Source organism: Cervus canadensis, chromosome 27 (assembly GCF_019320065.1).
Source record: "Cervus canadensis isolate Bull #8, Minnesota chromosome 27, ASM1932006v1, whole genome shotgun sequence".
NCBI classification, from domain to species: domain Eukaryota; kingdom Metazoa; phylum Chordata; class Mammalia; order Artiodactyla; family Cervidae; genus Cervus; species Cervus canadensis.
The window spans coordinates 41,701,313-41,720,492 of record NC_057412.1 but is presented as its reverse complement, the minus strand read 5'-3'; the positions used below and the strand labels follow the sequence as shown (position 1 = coordinate 41,720,492).

The following is a 19,180-nucleotide window of genomic DNA, read 5'->3' as shown; positions in this document are numbered from 1 at the left end:
TTTTAGTTGTTGTTTCTAGTGATGAAGAAGGACCCACTGAACATAAAAGTTCAGAAATTCTTAAATCACAGCCTAAGCAGGATGATGCCGTCTCTCATGAAAGTGAGAGTACTTCTGAACCAGTAGTGTCTGAACTACCATTGCTTACTTGTGAGTCTGTACAGGTAATTTATTTCTGTCTTCTCACAGATTAACAGTGAAATATACACTATTGGCTAATGACTATTTTTTTTTGTTTCATCAAGCAGAATATTGTGTAAAAATTACATATTTCTTAGTTTAAATTCTGAGACAACTTTTGTGTTAGTTTGAGGGAAGCATATAATTGTCTTTATTTTGAAGTGAAAGGCTTAATGTCATTTTTCTTTTGGTCATTTTTATTTTTTCAATCTAAATATTCTGACTCAAGTATTCTCTGTTTGGGTTCTCATTGGACATTTAAGTACTTTACCAAAACATTTTCTAGAATGAAATGTTTTCTAGTATTTGTGTAGTCTTGTAGTACAAGGGCTACTTGGAATTATTTCTTTTCCTCACATGCTATTAAAACAGCATGAGGTAGAGGAAAGAACCTGACTTCTTGAGATATTCAGAGCTGTGTTCAGATCTTGGATCTGCCATTTGGACAAGTCTCTTAACTTCTTTAAGCCTGTTTCCTTATATACTAAATGAGAATGATAACACCTATTTCACAAGATTATTTTGAGTATTAAATGAAACATATGAAAGCGTTTAGAAAAGTGTCACGAACCTATCAGTTTGATAAGTCCTTTGTCTCTTCCTTCTTACAGAAGTGGAAGTGTGTGTTGGTTTAATGTCAGCCAGTGGTGTTTTTGACATACGTCTTAGAAGAGTATAGCTCTAAAGTAAGGTTCAAGTTATTTATTGTCAGTATTCATTCATATTATCAGCTTCTGATTTTCCTGTTTTAAAGAAATGATAGTCAGTCACTACCAGTGCAGAAATGGTTAACTTCTGTTAGTTGTTTTTGAATAATTCAAAGGCTGTTATTTTGTAGAGTGTGGTGAAGAATTTGGTCAGTTCAATGAAAACAGTCTGATAGGTTGATTATTGTTTCATGGGTGTTTCTGTTGCATTTGTTACTTCATACAGAAATCACCTCAGCAATTGTGTTCTGAATTTTTGTTAAAATGTAGCAATTGTTGCCCAACTGGGCCAGCAGCCTACTTGATAGCTTAGCTGTATTTGTAATTAAAACAATATTGATAATGTGTTCAAAATTCTAAATGAATTGCAATTCCCTTGGCAGCATGTAAATTGACAGTGCAGTATGAAATGATCATGTTAAACGAAAATTACATCCCTTGTAGAGCTGACAACATATGATCACAGCCAAGCAGCAAATAACATAGAGATCTACCAAGATCTGTAAGGCAGAATATACCTCTGCACCCTTCCTTGTTTCCAGTTTTAAATGAAATTGTTAGAAACATGGATTGACCATTTTTAAAGGCAGTTAGTCTTTACCAATTGTGACACCCAGTAAGGAATTCTTTATAACTCATCTTCTCAATTTATCACTTAAAACACATAGTTATTTGACTAATTAGAACCATCTGTCATTGATTAGATTCCCCCTTTTTTGCTTAAGGGATAAGAAGAGTACAGTAAGCAATAAAAGATGAGAATGATTTAGAAAAAAAGATAAATGGCATCATGAGCCATTACTCATTATTGAGTAGTGTGCATGTTTGAGGTGAAGATTAATCAACATTTTCTAGAGATAGGAGAGTGAATACCCATGCATAATTGCTCTAGTAGTGGTTTATTTGGTCATTAGTGATGTTAAAGTTAAAGAGGCATAATGTGCAACAGCTAGGCAAATATGGAGTTGAAAAAGTCATCTGAAAGCATTGTAGAACTCAGAAGAGATCATGAGAAATTGCTGTTATTGATACTGCCTGGTACTCTATTATAACTTAAAAGCAGAGTTGTGAATTTTTTGAGCAGAAGTGGAATGATTTTTGAGATTTTTGAGACAGTGCACATAGTAAATCATATAGATTTGATGTATCAGCATTTCTTAGGCAGTTATATCCCTTCTTGTGCACTAAGAATGCAATAGCTAAGAGCATCTTCTTGGTTTATAGAAGCAATTTTATATGCTTGAAATATCCCTTGACCTGCAGATAGAAAGCTGATTTGTTTTAGTTTTGCTTCTTACTAGCAGTGTTATTTTAAGCAAGTCACTTAACCAGTCCAAACATCTATTAGCTCTACTTATGAAATGCATAAAGAAAAAAATAACTTGTCCTATGGGGTTGTTGTGGTGACTAGAAGAGATATTTAAAAGCTCATGTTAAACTAAGCATTATATAAATCTTAATTTATTTTTATTGAGTTAAAAATAAATAAAGTCCATTAGGGAATACTGAATTTGAAATCATGAATTTGATACAGAGAAGGATGTATTTCTGCATTGTAGGTCCTATGGAATTAATTTAGGATTCAACTAGAGTAATTTTCTCAAAGTAAATCGTATACTTTTTAAGGGAAAAATCTAGATAACTGTTTCTTGACAGTAAGAACAATGTAAAATCCTTCACAAACTCATTAATGATAATTTAAAGAAGTATTTGACTTTAAAAAGCATTGTCAACATTTATATAATACTTAGCATTACATGCATTTTATAATTTTTTCATTGTTAGACTTCATCTGAATTATGTACATATAATCCTGTCATGGAAAACATTTCCTGTCTTATACCTAAAAATGAGATGGATCTACAACTGGATTTTATATTTACTTCTGTTTATATTGGTAAAATAAAAGGAGCTTCTAAAGGTTGTGTTACAGTAAGTATATATTTTTTTCTTTAGTTTTGCTTCTTGGGCAAGGTCAATTTTCAGATTGCCTCTTTAGTGCAAATTAAAATGGAATTGATATTAATTTTATATAGAACATTTTGAATATGTTATTATATCTGTTTTGAAACATATCTTTAAATAGGAAATCTTGAAACCATAGAGGAATGCCCTAAAATCATCTCTCTAATCTGACTTCTCTAATGAAGATTATGTATGAAAAGAATCATGTGCAGCACTGATATTCTTTGGGTTCTAAAACTTACTTGATGGTAAAGTAAATATTTCTTTGGAGTATTATTGATAGCAAAAAGAGTGAATCTTATTTTATTATTTTAAATTATTGTAAACTGAGTTTAAATTATTGTAAATTTGGAAAACTTAGCAGTGGCCACAGGACTAAAAAAGATCATTTTTCATTCCAATCCCAAAGAAGGGCAATGCCAAAGATTGTTCAAATTACTGCACAATTGCTTTAATTTTACATACTAGCAAAGCAATGCTCAAAATCCTCCAAGCTAGGCTTCAACAGTGCGTGAACCGAGAACTTCCAGATGTTCAAGCTGGATTTAGAAAAGGCAGAGGAACCAGAGATCAAATTGCCAACATCTGTTGGATCATAGAAAAAGCAAAAGAATTGCAGAGAGACATCGACTTCTGCTATGCTAAAGCCTTTGACTGTGTGGATCACAACAAACTATGGAAAATTCTTAAGGGGATGGAAATACCAGACCACCTGACCTGCCTCCTGAGAAGCCTGTATGCAGGTCAGGAAGCAACAGTTAGAACCGGACTTGGAACAACAGACTGCTTCCACATAGGGAAAGGCGTCCGTCACGGCTGCGTGTTGTCACCTGCTTATTTCACGTACGTGCAGAGTGCTGTGCTTCGCTTAGCTGCTTAGTTGTGTCTGACTCTTTGCGGCCCCACGGACTGCAGCCCTCCTGGCTCCCCAGCGAAATACAGGGCTGGATGAAGCAAGAATCTTCTAGATTCAAGCTGCCGGAATCAAAATTGGAATCAAGATTGCTGCGAGAAATACCAGTAACCTCACATATGCAGATGGTACCACCCTTATGGCAGAAAGTGAAGAGGAATTAAAGAGCCTCTTAATGAAGGTGAAAGAGGAGAGTGAAAAAGTTTGTTTACAATTCAGCATTAAAAAAACTAAGATCATGGCATCTGGTCCCATCACTTCATGGCAAATAGATGGGGAAACAATGGAAACAGTGAGAGACTTTATTTTATTGGGCTCCAAAATCACTGCATATGGTGACTGCAGCCATGAAATAGAAAGATGCTTGCATGTTGGAAGAAAAGCTATGACAAACCTAGACAGCATATTAAAAAACAGACATTGCTTTGTCAACAAAGGTCCATATAGTCAAAACTATGGTTTTTCTAGTAGTCACGTATGGATTTGAGTGCTGAAGGCTGAGTGCTGAAGAACCGATGCTTTTAAACTGTGGTATTGGAGAACACTCTTGAGAGTCCTTTGGACTGCAAGGAGATCAAACCGGTCAATTCTAAAGGAAATCAGTCCTGAATATTCATTGGAAGGACTGATGTTGAAGCTGAAGCTTCAGTACTTTGGCCCCCTGATACAAAGAACTGACTCATTAGAAAAGACCCTAGTGCTGGGAAAGATTGAAGACAGGAGGAGAAGGGGACGACAGAGGAAGAGATGGTTGGATGGCATCACCAACTCCATGGACGTAAGTTTGAGTAAGCTCTGGGAGATGGTGAAGGAGAGGGAAGCCTGGCACGCTGCTGTCTATGGGGTCACAAAGAGTTGGACGCGACTCAGTGTCTGAACGACAACAGAGTTCTCCAAATTCCTAAACTTGTTATTTAAGGATATCCAGGAATAGTTCCTCTTATTTTTCCACTTTCTTCTCAGTATTAATGCCTCACATTTTATGTGAAAGCCATACTGGATTTTGCTCAGTTCTTTTTATTTTCTCACTACTTTTCTGCCTGTTAAATTATTTTAAGGCCTATCTTGAAATACCTCCTCTTCCGGAAAACCTTCCCTGATTTCTTCTTCCTAACCAGAATTAACTTCTCCTTTTACTGTGTACTTAGAGCAGTTTGTTTGTACATCTGTTGTAAGATTTATTCTTTGTGCTTTTGTTTGTATTCTTGCCTAGATCTCTCTATTAGACTTTAAGCATCTTGTGATGAAGAGCCATACTTTTACTTCCGCTTAAACTTTACATAAATGGCTCACACTTAAATAGGCACTTAGAAACATTAGTTGAATTGACCATATCAAATTATAATTCAAGTATTTTCCTAGAAGGTTTATCATTATCTCACTGTGTTATAGATAGGGCAGGGAATATAAAAATGTTAAGACATGATCTCTGCTCTCCTCTGCCTGGAGCGGTCAGGGAACATGTCACAGAGAGGACAGCATATGATTTAAGACATGAAGTCGATGTTTACTTGGCAACCATGTACCATGTACTCTATTATCCCAGCAGAGTAAACGTGTACAAGTTCTGGGAAGTACCCATAATGGTAGCTTATGATATAGTTAAAATTGCTTTGATTGAAAGCATCACAGCAATTCTGTTTAAAATGTATCTTCTCTGATCACTAATTTTCAGATATTAATGCTTTTGTTATGCCTAAGATGATTTTTTAAATTAAGAAATTTTGTTCACTTTTTCTTAATTTTCCCCCCTACTTTTTAGCTTTTTCATTTAAAATTCAGGTTTGACCAGTTTTTTCTGTAGAATTCTTTGTAATGGCCAAAAATTGGGTAACCTAAATATGTTATGGTAACTGATTAGCTAAGGGAGGATTATTTAATATAAATATTCCTCAGTGGGTTTTCATTAATTAATGTATTAACTATGCTGTTATACACTCAGGTAGACTTGTTATGGGCAAAAATCAAAACCAAGCAAAAAACTACAAATGAATGAAGTGAAAGTCGCTCAGTTGTGTCCGACTCTTTGCCACCCCATGGACTGTACAGTCCATGGAATTGTATAGGCCAGAATACTGGAGTGGGCAGCCTTTCCTTTCTCCAGGGGATCTTTCCAAACCAGGAATCAAACCCAGGTCTCTCACCTTGCAGGCGGATTCTTTACCCACTGAGCCACCAGGGAAGCCCACAAATGAATAAAGAAACAATTTGAAGAGTACCTGTAACCTTGCTTATCCAGAGATAATTACTGTTAATTCTACATCATTCTGTATTCTTCATATTAACTGTATATATTTAAAACCAAAGGATGTAGCATTGTATATTGTTGTTTAGTTGATTCTTTTGTGACCCCATGGACTGTAGCCAGCCAGACTCCTCTGCCCATGGGATTTCGCAGGGAAGAATACTGGAGTGGGCTGCCATTTCCTTCTCCAGGGGCTCTTCCTGACTCAGGGGCTGAACTTGCGTTTCCTGCACTGGCAGGCGGATTCTTTACCGCTGAGCCACCAGAGCAGTCCATTCTGCATACTGTTTTCTAACTTACCATAATCACATTAAATTAATTCACCTACCTATTTTGGAATAATTGGATTGTCCTGAATTCCTGACTGTTGGACATTGCCGTTGTCCCCAGTGTTTTGCTATTACAAGTAATATAGGACTGCAGATATTCAATAAATGTCATAAAGCAGGTCTTAAAAATTTGTCTCATGTCTATTGGAATGCAGACTTTAATTAAAACAAAAAATCTTAAATGTCTGATTATAGGAACATGGTTTTATAAATTAAAGTAAATATATGCAGGTAAAATATATGTGTGTGAAGAAAGGTTGAAAGGAATTCTTCAAAAATTAAAACAGCTATGTTACTATGGAGGGATTGTAGGAAGTTTTAAAGTTGAAAAATATAATGAATAACATGAAATAGGAAAAAGGTAAAAGTCTTAAAAGTTTCAAGCTTTTCATAAGACTTAATATATATTCTTGTTCAGACAGAGTTTATCATACTCTATATAACTTATAGGTAAAGAACTTCTTTCTTTTGGGGAGGGGATAGTATATTAGAGGATTAAACTTAGTCATTTTCCAGATCTTTAATGAGTATCTGCTGGGTATTGTTATGGACACTGGAAATACTGTTCTCTGTCATGACAGTTACAGTTGAGCTGCACTGGAGAAATACCTGTAGTGGGAAACTCTTATATAAGTTAGAGCCATTATTTTAGTGTGGTACATTTAAGTTATTATTGCCTTTTTTTTTCTTTTTTAGTGTTGAGAATGCTTCAGTAGAAAATGCTGCACATTTAATTTTTTAGATCTTAACTTTGTTAATAATAGGAAAAATGTTTATTAAGTGTATATTAAAAAAAACTATACTGGCTGTTGTTAGAAGTTACAAAAAATCTCTTATGTTCAGCTTTATTTTTAAGTTTAAATAGATATGGTATGATTTCAGAGAACTTGGGGTTACCTTATTGCCACAAAAACATCTTTCTGATTTCTTAACTAGGGATTCAGTTTTTTGCTGCATACAGGGCTTTGGCTTTGGGAAGGTTGCATGTTGGCTTAGTCATTGAAAAAGGCGAAATGAGTATGTAATTATTGCCAAGTTGAAAGTTTTGATAGGACAAGGTTGCTTATGGTGGGAGAATGAAACAATAATCTAGAAAGCAGCAGCCAGATATATAGATGCAGTACTTCTAATTCATAATTTCATAGTAATGACTGTAAAATCTTAATAGCAAACACTTCTTATATTCATTTTCTATAGCTCATTGTTTACAGTTGCTAAGATATATTTTAGGAGATTGACGACCCAGTGAAATATGTCAGAAAGAATTTAGCAAGGGGTATATACACGAAATATACAGCAGTTATAGGAAAGTGACATAGTAATAAGATGTATTTGACTAAATCAGACTAGATAACATACCGAATCAGATGCTAGAGTCTAATGATAATAGCTCCTCTTGATTAAGGTTCTGACCTAAAGCTGAGAGGTTCAGTAAGTTGCCTAAGTTTACCTACTTATTGTTTATAAAAAGTAGTAGGGATAAGAGAGGCAACATTTGAACCCCATTTGTCCTTTTCCTCAAATTTTGCTTTAGTGGCTAACTTACACTATGATATGTGAGTTTTATATTTGGAAAACTACAGCATGAAAAGAATTTTAAATTAGAAAAAAATAAGAGTCATAGTAAACCTGTGGTTTCACCAAGCACTATTTGCTACTTATTTGGAACTTTGTTGGTAGTTAATTTAGGTACCCATCTACCAAGACCATTTTTGATTTTGTTTTCTGCTCACAGACTATATCCCTGATTTGGTCAACAGTTTCATAAATGTATTGATCAAAAGGGAAACCTAACCAAGTAACAAATCAATAGGCATGAATTAATTTGACAGACTTGAAGGGACCTCTATTTTAGATGGTACACATAAGATTTAGGTGCTCCACAACTCTTGAAAGTTTATTATAAAATCAACAATTAAGGAGATCAAAAGATATACAAAAGATATATATACAAAAGATACTTAGAGAAAATTTAGTGTCTTGGCACAGATGTAGTGGAATGAGCAGGAACCTTGCTGAATCCTCAGTCAGAAGGAAATTTATAACATGAAACAAAGAAAAATAAATGCTGGGAATGTCAGTAAAGATAAGAATCAAATTCTGCTTTGTAGTTAATTAACCAAAATCATTGATACTCTGAGGTCTCTTGGCAGTTTCTTTTGGACTTTATCTTATTTCTTCCTTAAATATTCTGGAAACATTTTGAAAATATATTAAGTATAGTCTTACTGGTTTTATAAATGAGCATATTGAGAATTAAATTCCTTGCACAGGGTTCTTAAACTTCTGTAAAACTAAGTCTTTACAGTGAAATATCTTCTTAGTTTATTGAGGAAAAGACTTGTGACTTTTAGTACATAGACTTTGATTACCTACTTGTGGTTTAAAGAAGAAAAATTTTTTGAAAAATTTGAATAGTAACGCATTTCAGGTGGTAACTCCTGTTTTGCTTTTTTGTTTTTTCTTTAGTTCACAACAAAGTATATTAAGATCCCATTTCAAGGTAAGCTATCATTGTCTTATGACCTCTTTTCACTGTAATTTTGAGTATAAAATAACTGGTCAGCAAAAATTCTGAAGTATTTCTGCAACTAGTTTTTCATACTTTTTTCCACTGTAGAATTTGCATAAATGTAAGATTAATAATGTGTTTCAACCTAACACTATTTTAGTAGCTTCCAAAGGAGTTAAAATATTTTGTAACACTTAAAATGGTATATTATTTTAATGACTTATAATATTAAGGGATAAGAAAAATAGTTTTTATAGTGAGAGTTTTGATATATAAAAATGGATGAAAATAGAAAATATAAGTAAAGAATGAAGAAAATTTTTAGTGTTGCACACAACCATGTCAATGGCTTTGCATAGGGATTGAGAGAGAGTATTTATACCATTTGTTATCTAATAGATAAGATGAAGTACCTGTGGATTAGAAAAAGTGGATAAAGTACACTTTTATCTAAAGGATTAAATAAAGTACAAAGTAGATTAGAAAATGTACCTGTGATTTGTGGAGACTGAGGTTTCTCATTCTCTTCCCAAGTAAAAACCTTTCAGAATAAACGACACTAAGAGAACAAATAATAAGCAATAGAGAACAGTCTCTTTAGAGAATGGATTATGAAAAGAATGAGCAAGAAAAATATATACAGATAGCACTTCAGAAATGAACTGGGAAGAAGAATCCTGGGTTCCAAGACTAAAGACGAGATTAAAGTAACTTTAGCTGGACTCCCCCGTATACCCATGTACAGAATCCACAACTATGTGTTATAAATCTAATGATTAGGAAGCTACTATAAGTAGTAAGAATGTATAAGGCACATGTAATATATAAGAATACGTATATGTGTGTGTGTGTATATACACCCGGATATTTTTAATTAGGAAATTTTAATAAGTTATTATGGAACAATATAACACTAGCTATTTAGGAGAAACAAAGACCTGTGGTTCAAAAGATTTCATAAAAGACAGTGCTGTAATCTGTAGATAAACATCTGTGCAACAGAGCTACCTCTCAAATTCTTTTTTAAAAATAAAGATATAAATGACATGCAACATATTAATTTCAGGTGCACAGCATGGGAGAAGATATTTGAAAATCATATATTTGATAAAGGGTTCATATCCAAAATATATAAAGAATGCATACAGTTTAACATCAGTGAAACAACCAACCTGATTAAAAAGTGGGCAGAGGACCTGAACAGACATTTTTCCAAAGACATACAGATACATGAGAAGATACTCAACATCACTGATTGTCAGTGAAATGCAAAGCCAAACCACAGCAAGATAACCACCTCACGCTGGTCAGAATGGCCATCATCACAATGACGACAAATAACAAGTGTTGGAAAGTGTTAGTTGCTCAGTCACGTTTGATTCTTTTTTTGCAACCCCATGGACTGTAGCTTGCCAAACTCCTCTGTCCATGAGATTCTCCAGGCAAGAGTACTGGAGTGGGTTGCCATTCCCTTCTCCAGGGGATCTTCCTGACCCAGGGATCAGACCTGGGTCTCCTGCATTGCAAACAGACTCTTTACCGTTTGAGCCACTAGGGAAGCCAAGTGTTGGAAAGGATGCAGAGAAAAGGGAAACCCCTCTTGCACTGTTGGGATACATTCAGAGTGTAAATTGATGCAGCCACTATGGAAAATAGTTATGGAGGTTGGTCAAAAAATTAAAAATAGAACTGTGTGACCCAGAAATTTCACTTCAGGATATTTACCCTAAGAAAACAAAACACTATTTTGAAAAAGTACATGCACCCCCAGTATTGACTGCAGCATTGGTTATTCACAGTAGCCAAGTAAGCTTATGTGGAAGCAACCTAAGTGTCTGTTGATAGATGAGTGGATAAAGAAGATGCAAGATATGTGGACCACTACTCAGCCATTGTAAAATGAAGTCTTGCCATTTGTGACACCATGGGTGGACCAAGTGGGTACTATGCTTAGCAAAATGAGGCGGACAAAAACAAATACTGTATGATCTCACTTGTATGTGGAATCCAAAAATATAAACAAACGGGAAGCAGACTCATATAAAGAGAACAAGCAGCTAGTTGCCAGAGAGGAGAGTGATGGGGAGCTGGGCAAAATTTAGTGAATAAGGCAAAATAAATTTATTTAAAATAAGCCCCAGAAATATAATCTTCAATATAAGGAATATGGTCAGTAATACTATAAACTTTATAGGGAGACAGATGGTTAAACTTATTATGGTAATCATTTCATAATGTATGCAAATATCAAATCACTATGTTGTAACCTGAAACTAACATTATGTGTCAACTATATTTCAATTAAAAAAAAAAAAGACATATGCCGGAGCCTGCCGGCAAACGAACTGGTCAAGAACGCAATTACCAGAGTACCTAGGAAAAAGAAGACTCAGAAAGAGAAAGATGGGGTTGAGAGGGACGGAGTCCGCTTGCGTCTGACTCCGCCAACTTTATTGAAGAATACCACGCCTATATATACGCTAACAGGAGTTACTAAGAATAGATTGAGGGTTTGCATACGTGCAGAGCTACAGATGTTTTAAATTCCCACACTCAAGATCAGTAAAGCATTAATTACCCTAGCGCCCAACATGATTAAGATCATTAGAACATTAGATAGAAAACAGGCTTCATCAATAGAACATTAGATGAAAACAGGTTTCAGGCATGATGAGCTTATCAGCACCGGAAAAACAGGCAAAAGGTCACCGGTGTGTTTTCTCCCTGAAGGAGACAAATGCCAGTCTATACTTTAACAAGAAGGGGTGGCAGGACAAAGAGAGACCTTTTGATCTCTCTTAGAGCCGTAAGGGGCCTGTACATTCAGGCCGGCTCCCTGCAGACATACACACAAAAAAGGAGCCAGTATGTAGTAAGAGAAGAGGGGAGGTAGGTTAGAATTAGACATGACAGGATAGGAAGAGAGCAAGTCAGGCAGGCATGCATATGGGCAGGCACAGAAGAGAAATAGAAATCCAGAAAGGGAACAAGGAAAAGACCTGAAGAAATGGAATAATGGAAAAAAAATAGGAAGGAGGAAATATGAAAGAAAGAAAAAATGAATAGAATGGCTATCTTGGAAAACATAAAGATGACAAGTTAATGAGTATTTGAATGGTTGTTGTAAAATCCCTTTCAAACTTCAACGTTCATCTGGATTACCTGTTTATTTCTTGTTTGTTTGTTTTTCTTTAAGTGCTGATTTTGATTCAGTATATCCAGTGTGGGGCCTGAATTCTGTATTTCTAATTGCCTCCCCACCTGTGGCAGTGTTGCAAGCTGAGGATGTTGCATTTTGAGTAGCACTGTGCCAGGGAAAACCAGGGGGAGGAGTAGTAAGAGATTTATTTCAGATAGGTAACAGTCTTGGGTTTGTACTTAACTGATATTTGTATTCCTAGTTCAGCTACTTGTTTTCTCAAAGTTGGACCAGATGACCTCGGGGCGTCTTTACACCAGTTTTGTTTGTTTCTTTGAGTTAAAAAATAAGGTCCTTCGAGATTCTTTTCACTAAATGAAAGGGAGAAAGTGTTAATTCAGAGTGATTACCTCGAAATTTTGAGAGGTAAAACCTGGAAAAATTGTAAGAGATTTCATCCTAGAAATTGCCTGGTTGCTTCGTGGTTAGGATTCTGGGCTTTCACTGCCGTTCAGTTCAGTTCAGTCCAGTCCAGTCATCAGTCGTGTCCGACTCTTTGAGACCCCATAGACTGCAGTGTGCCCGGCTTCCCTGTTCCTCACCAACTCCCGAGGCTTGCTCACTCATGTCCATTGAGTCAGTGATGCCACCCAACCATCTCTTCCTCTGTCGTCCCCTTCTCCTCCTGCCTTCAATCTTTCTTGCCATTAGGGTCTTTTCCATTGAGTCAGTTCTTTGCATCAGGTGGCCAAATGATTGGAGCTTCAGCTTCAGCCCTTCCAATGAATATTCAGGACTGATTTCCCATAGGATTGACTGGTTTGATTTCCTTGTAGTCCAAGGGATTCTCAAGAGTCTTCTGCAACACCACAGTGCTTTGGTGCTCAGCTTTCTTTATAGTCCAACTCTCACATCCATACATGACCACTGGAAAAACCATGGTTTTGACTAAACAGACCTTTGTTGGCAAAGTAATGTTTCTGCTTTTTAATATTGCTGTCTAGGTTGGTTATAGCCTTTTCTTCCAAGGAGCAAGCGTCTTTTAATTTCTTAATTAAATTTTTAAATTAAAAATAATTTAATTTTACTGCCATAGTCCAGGTTTAGTCCCTGATGGGGGAATTGAGATCCTGCAAACTGGGGTGCCTCCAAAAAAAAGTTATGCTAGACCCTTCAGAAGCTCATATTACTCTTGCGAATCTTTGGATGAATGTTTTAGGAGAAGGAAAATAGGCGTTAAGTGGCTTATGATAACATTTGGAATCTTGGTTGATTATATAATTTTCTCAGTTACACTATGCTTAGTTAACTGCATTGATAAGATAGTCTGAGATCGTATGGTGGTGAGAGGCCAACTTCCTACTTTTTATTATCATTTAATAATTATTTAGCCCTTTCTAGTTTATATGATCTTTTTTACTCTAATAATAGTGTTTAGGTATTTCAGCCAAGTTTACAGAAATGTGCTATAAATAATATTTTGGAAAAACTTTGCATATAATTCTTTTTGAAAAATACATTGTTAAAGAAGAGTCATACAGTGCATGTGCTGTATTCCCAAACAGATTAACTTATTACCTTGTTATCTTTTACTTGTTTCAGTGTCTGTGCACGAGATTTCATTGCTAGTGGATACAACACATTTAAAGAGGTTTGGATTATGGAAAAATAAAGATGATGATCCCAGTAAAAGAAGTCATGCTATCCTCTTTCTTTGGGTCTCCTCAAGTTATCTTCAGGAGATTCAGACCCAACTGGAAAACTCTGTATTAAGCCAGCAATGTGAGTATAAAAAGATTTCTTCTAAATGTCAAGATTATTTGAGAACTCCTATAAAATAATTTTCCTCTAAGATAATTTAGTAGAATGTAATTCTTTCATTGAATTGAAATTAAGTTCACTGAATTAAAAATAATTTACCCTTTGATATTATTTAAGATAAATTACTTTATTCATAATTTCTCCTTACAATTTTACTCAGCCAATTAAAACTATATTCTAAAATAAAAGGAGTACCTTACCTTTTAGTCAGTTGACATCCTCGGCTGCCTGTCTTAAGAGTTCTTGCCCTTATTTCATAATGAATTATGACAGAACTAATCAGTGGCAAAGTTAAATAAAATACAGAAGTCTTTATCTTCAAGATTTTCTTTAGTTTCTAAAAAAGAAAACTTGATATACTTACTTATGTACCATTTTTCTAAGACTGGATTGAATACTTTTCCAATGCTCCCATAACACATATCTATTGGTATATACTGCTACTGCTAAGTCACTTCAGTCGTGTCCGACTCTGTGCGACCCCATCCATGGGACTCTCCAGGCAAGAACACTGGAGTGGGTTGCCATTTCCTTCTCCAATGCATACAAGTGAAAAGTGAAAGTGAAGTCGCTTAGTCATTTCTGACTCTTTGCGACCCCATGGACTGCAGCCTACCAGGCTCCTCCGTCCATGGGATTTTCCAGGCAAGAGTACTGGAGTGGGCTGCCATTGCCTTCTCCGATTTTGTATCTTGAAATATTTTCCAACTTTGTTTAGTTTCCAACTCCTAAAGGAGTCTAATTTGGAATTAGGTAAATCAGATTAGTAAATTTCTTTTTTATCTCTTTAATCTCTCTACCTTTCCCCCTCCTACTGCCTTGCATACTAAAGAAGTTAAGTAGTGATCTGAATTTTAAATCTTTAAAATTCCTCATTTTGTTTTCCTGATTGCTTCCAAATTAATTTGGGAAATTTATGATCAAATAGCAGAGGAGTGGGGAAAATGCTTAAGCCATTTATCATCATTGTGGGAGGTGAGAATGTCATTTGAAACCACTGTTGAAATGACTGATGAAAGAAGATGATTCTGAAGGAAGTGTTTGAATGAAAATTTTAATGGGTAGATTTGCTATATGGAGAAGGCTAGAGAAAAATAATTGTTTAGTCGTCATGTACTTATTCATGCATTCATTAACAAATATTTTTAAAATTAATTTTTAATGTTAATTGGAGGATAATTGTTTTATAATATAATGTTTTTTTCTGCCATATAACAGTGTGAACCAGCCATAAGTGTACACATATCCCCTTCCTCTTGGTGCTCCCTACCACCCCGCATCCCACCCCTCTAGGTCATCACAGAGCACCAGGTTGAGCTCCCTGTGCTATATAGCAGCTTTCTACTGGCTGTCTGTTTTATATATAATGTATATATTTTAGTCATTAACAGATATTTACTCACATCTAATAAATGCCAGGTACTGGAGATACCGCAGTCAGTACCATTGTGGCGTTTGTATTCTAATGCAGTAGGAGTCTAAAATTGGGAGTTTCAGTTCTCGGTTACTAATGGGTTGTTTGGGGATTTAATTTGCCTGGGTTATTAACTAACATGCAAAATACTTTGTTGAGCCATAGACCATCCTTACTGTTACTAATATTCAAATTATTTTAATCTTAATCCCCTTGAAAAATAATACTACTGATAAAAACCAATCTCTTTCTTTTCTTTCATAGCAAAATCGACTGAATTCATTTTCCTTGAGCTACACAGTTCTATTTCACAGAGAGAAGAATTGAAATTGAAAGACATCATGACAGAAATAAGTACAGCCAGTGGAGAGTCAGAGCTTTCTTATCCATTGTCTTGGGTTCAGGCGCTTCCTTTATTTCAGAACCTGTCGTCAAAAGAAAGTTCTTTTATTCATTACTACTGTGCTTCAGCTTGTTCCTTCCCTGCTGCTGCTACTGAAGAAATGAAGATGAAATCAGTGTCTCAGGTTAGCACACGACTAATGTAATTAGTGAGGGGGAGGGAAGCAGTTGGAGAAAAAGTCTTTCGTTGAAATTAGCATGATGTTAGAATGCTGCGCTTTGTCAAAGGTCACAGGAACCAACTAAAGGAATTCCCAGTGCCACAGCTAGAAACAGATCAACAAAATCAGTCATGATAGCGTGTGATTCCTACTAGAGAATAAGATATATACCCTTTAATGTGTATTGGCACATGTAATTAACTGAACGGATGAGTGAAAACACAAATAATAAAAGGTGGGCAAGGGACAGTTTTTTCTTAGAAAAATATTGCAGTTAAAAAAGTGTAAAAGGAACAAGAGAAATACAAAACCAGCACTAAAAAAATCATAGTTATGATTGTTGCAGGTAAGATCCATGGAGAGATGCTAAATTTAATGGGTGAAAACTTAAAGTAGGTCAGGATACGTGCATAATCTTAGTCTCTCACCTTAAATACTAATTACGAAAAAGAAGTAACTTTTTTTCACCACTATAGTAACTTTACAGTGGAGACGTGTCACAGACATCACTTTAACCCAAGTGATCAAAGTTAACATTACCAGTAATAAAATATATTGACATAACGTACCTGTCACATCATGAATGGAGAAGGATACATCACTTCTGTATTGTTTTTCTCAATATTTTATAACCTCAGTCTAATCATGAAAAAAATCTAACAAGCCCAGTTATAAAATAACTGACTATCAGTCTTAAAAATTACTGAGGTCATGAAAAATAAAGATGAAGGAATTGTAGGATCCTGAAACAAGAGAAATCCGTTAGTGGACAAAGTAGTAAAATCAAAATAAAGTCTGTAGTTTATAGTATCATACCAACTTTAATTTCTTAGTTTGATAATTGTACTGTGGCTTTTAAAAAGATGTTAGTGTTAGGGCAATCTGTGAGAGGCTTGCTAAATGTTAAGTCGCTTTAGTCATGTCCAGCTCTTTGAGACTCTGTGGACTATAGCTTGCCAAGGTCCTCCCAAGGTCCTCTGTCCATGGAATTCTCCAGGCAAGAATACTGGAGTGGGTTGCCATGCCCTTCTCCAGGGGATCTTCCCCACCTAGGGATCGAACTCACGGCTCTTATGTCTCCTGCATTGGCAGGCGGGTTCTTTACCACTAGCACCACCTTAGAGGCTTGTTTATTGTAATTCTTTGATAAGTCTAAGATTATCTTGACACAATTAATGGTAAGGTTTAAAATGATGTATTTATTTTTATAGAAGGTTGTTAACATACTTATGGCTTATATATCTCTGCCAAATACCCCCAGAAAGAAAAGTGTTTTAAGTTTTCTGTGATGGGGGTGTGTGCACACACACACATGAATGCACATGTGGGTTTGGTTATTTTAATCTGTTATTTTAAAGGTCTGTAGAAAGACACATTAGTGAAACATAAGGTGTAAGACTTCACCACTGGTTTTTGCATAATATTGTAAAAATTTTGCCTGATAATTACACTGTATATACAAATTTGTATCATAGTTTTCCATTTAATAATAAAATATCAGTTTATGTTGTTATAAACTCTTATCAGTCTTTTAAAAACATTCCTACTACTTATCACCTCTTTTGTTCTTTTGAACAGCACTGTTTTCAGATTCTAAAATTGTAAAACCCAGACCTATAAGTAACACTTCAGGTTAAACTTGGATCCATAGTACATTATGTTTTGCTCCAGAGTATTATTTTGATTTGATTATATCTTTGTAGAAATTGTAAGAGTATGTGTGTGTGTGTGTGTGTACATAACTGATTGGTGTGTATTTCTTTTAGTCCCATTTTCTCTTACAAGTCTAACTTCTGACTTTGTCCTTTTGAGAGTTAATATGTATTTGTTCGGGTATAAGGAGACCTGTTACCTTGCCTTTTTTTTTTGTTTCGGGTCAGCCCTCAAATACAGATACAGCCAAGCCTACTTACACCTTACTACAGAAGCAGAGCAGTGGTTGCTATTCGCTTTCCATTACATCGAATCCAGATGAGGAATGGCGAGAAGTCAGGCACACTGGACCTGTTCAGAAGTATGTACTGTCTCGTATCCTGTTTGTAATAGGCGGGCACTTTAGTACTTTTCATTCATGCTGCTGAGTTTAAGTATTTTACCTTTTCAAATGTTTTCAGTTTTGCTTTCTTGCTGACAGTTAATAATGGAAATAATCAAGAAAACAAGTCAATGCCACTTCACTTAGTTTTATGTTTTATGTTAAGAAGTCAGAAGTGGCAGCCAAGATGTCAAATGTGTCAAAGCCTTTATTGGAAATATTTGAATAGAACTATATGGTTTTTAAGATTATATATCCCATATCTGAATATATGATAGGAAAAGAGAAATTGCTTACTAAAGTGTGCCTCAATTTCGGGTACTTTGAAGTTTATCAGAACTTCCCTTCACAAGTTACTTTCTTGATCCTATTTGGTCTTTTTTGTGTCTTCTTATGGTAATAAAGTAGAATAAGGGAGTCTTTGCATTTGAGAATAATTTCTATTCCTCTACATGATTCCTTTTCTCTGTTAAAAAACAAATGGACAGCACAGGATAGGGAAATAGCCATTAAATAGTTATTATCAGTTTATGACTTAAAAATTTCCCGTATTATTTAATTTAGGTGCAGTGGTTATGAAGATTAAATCAATTGCAGTTGATTCTTTTTTTTTTTCTTTTTATTTTATCTTATTTTTTTTTCTTTTTTTTTTATTAGTTGGAGGCTAATTACTTCACAACATTTCAGTGGGTTTTGTCATACATTGATATGAATCAGCCATAGATTTACACGTATTCCCCATCCCTATCCCCCCTCCCACCTCCCTCTCCACCCGATTCCTCTGGGTCTTCCCAGTGCACCAGGCCCAGCACTTGTCTCATGCATCCCACCTGGGCTGGTGATCTGTTTCACCATAGATAGTATACATGCTGTTCTTTTGAAACATCCCACCCTCACCTTCTCCCACAGAGTTCAAAAGTCTGTTCTGTATTTCTGTGTCTCTTTTTCTGTTTTGCATATAGGGTTATCGTTACCATCTTTCTAAATTCCATATATATGTGTTAGTATGCTGTAATGTTCTTTATCTTTCTGGCTTACTTCACTCTGTATAATGGGCTCCAGTTTCATCCATCTCATTAGACTGATTCAAATGAATTCTTTTTAACAGCTGAGTAATATTCCATGGTGTATATGTACCACAGCTTCCTTATCCATTCATCTGCTGATGGGCATCTAGGTTGCTTCCATGTCCTGGCTATTATAAACAGTGCTGCGATGAACATTGGGGTGCACATGTCTCTTTCAGATCTGGTTTCCTCAGTGTGTATGCCCAGAAGTGGGATTGCTGGGTCATATGGCAGTTCTATTTCCAGTTTTTTAAGAAATCTCCACACTGTTTTCCATAGTGGCTGTACTA

The 19,180-nt window shown here is 35.4% G+C and overlaps 1 protein-coding gene across 9 annotated transcripts in view; it reads left to right on the top strand.

Moving 5' to 3' along the window:
- Nucleotides 1-19,180, top strand: part of SENP7 (SUMO specific peptidase 7) — a 161,978-nt gene that overhangs the window by 119,602 nt on the left and 23,196 nt on the right. For all 9 annotated transcript variants that reach the window (XM_043449157.1, XM_043449158.1, XM_043449159.1 and 6 more), the window contains 6 exons: nucleotides 7-164; nucleotides 2,673-2,819; nucleotides 8,809-8,842; nucleotides 13,593-13,772; nucleotides 15,490-15,752; nucleotides 17,669-17,802. In XM_043449157.1, the coding sequence (XP_043305092.1) occupies nucleotides 7-164; nucleotides 2,673-2,819; nucleotides 8,809-8,842; nucleotides 13,593-13,772; nucleotides 15,490-15,752; nucleotides 17,669-17,802 (916 nt within the window). The remainder of the gene's footprint in view (nucleotides 1-6; nucleotides 165-2,672; nucleotides 2,820-8,808; nucleotides 8,843-13,592; nucleotides 13,773-15,489; nucleotides 15,753-17,668; nucleotides 17,803-19,180) is intronic.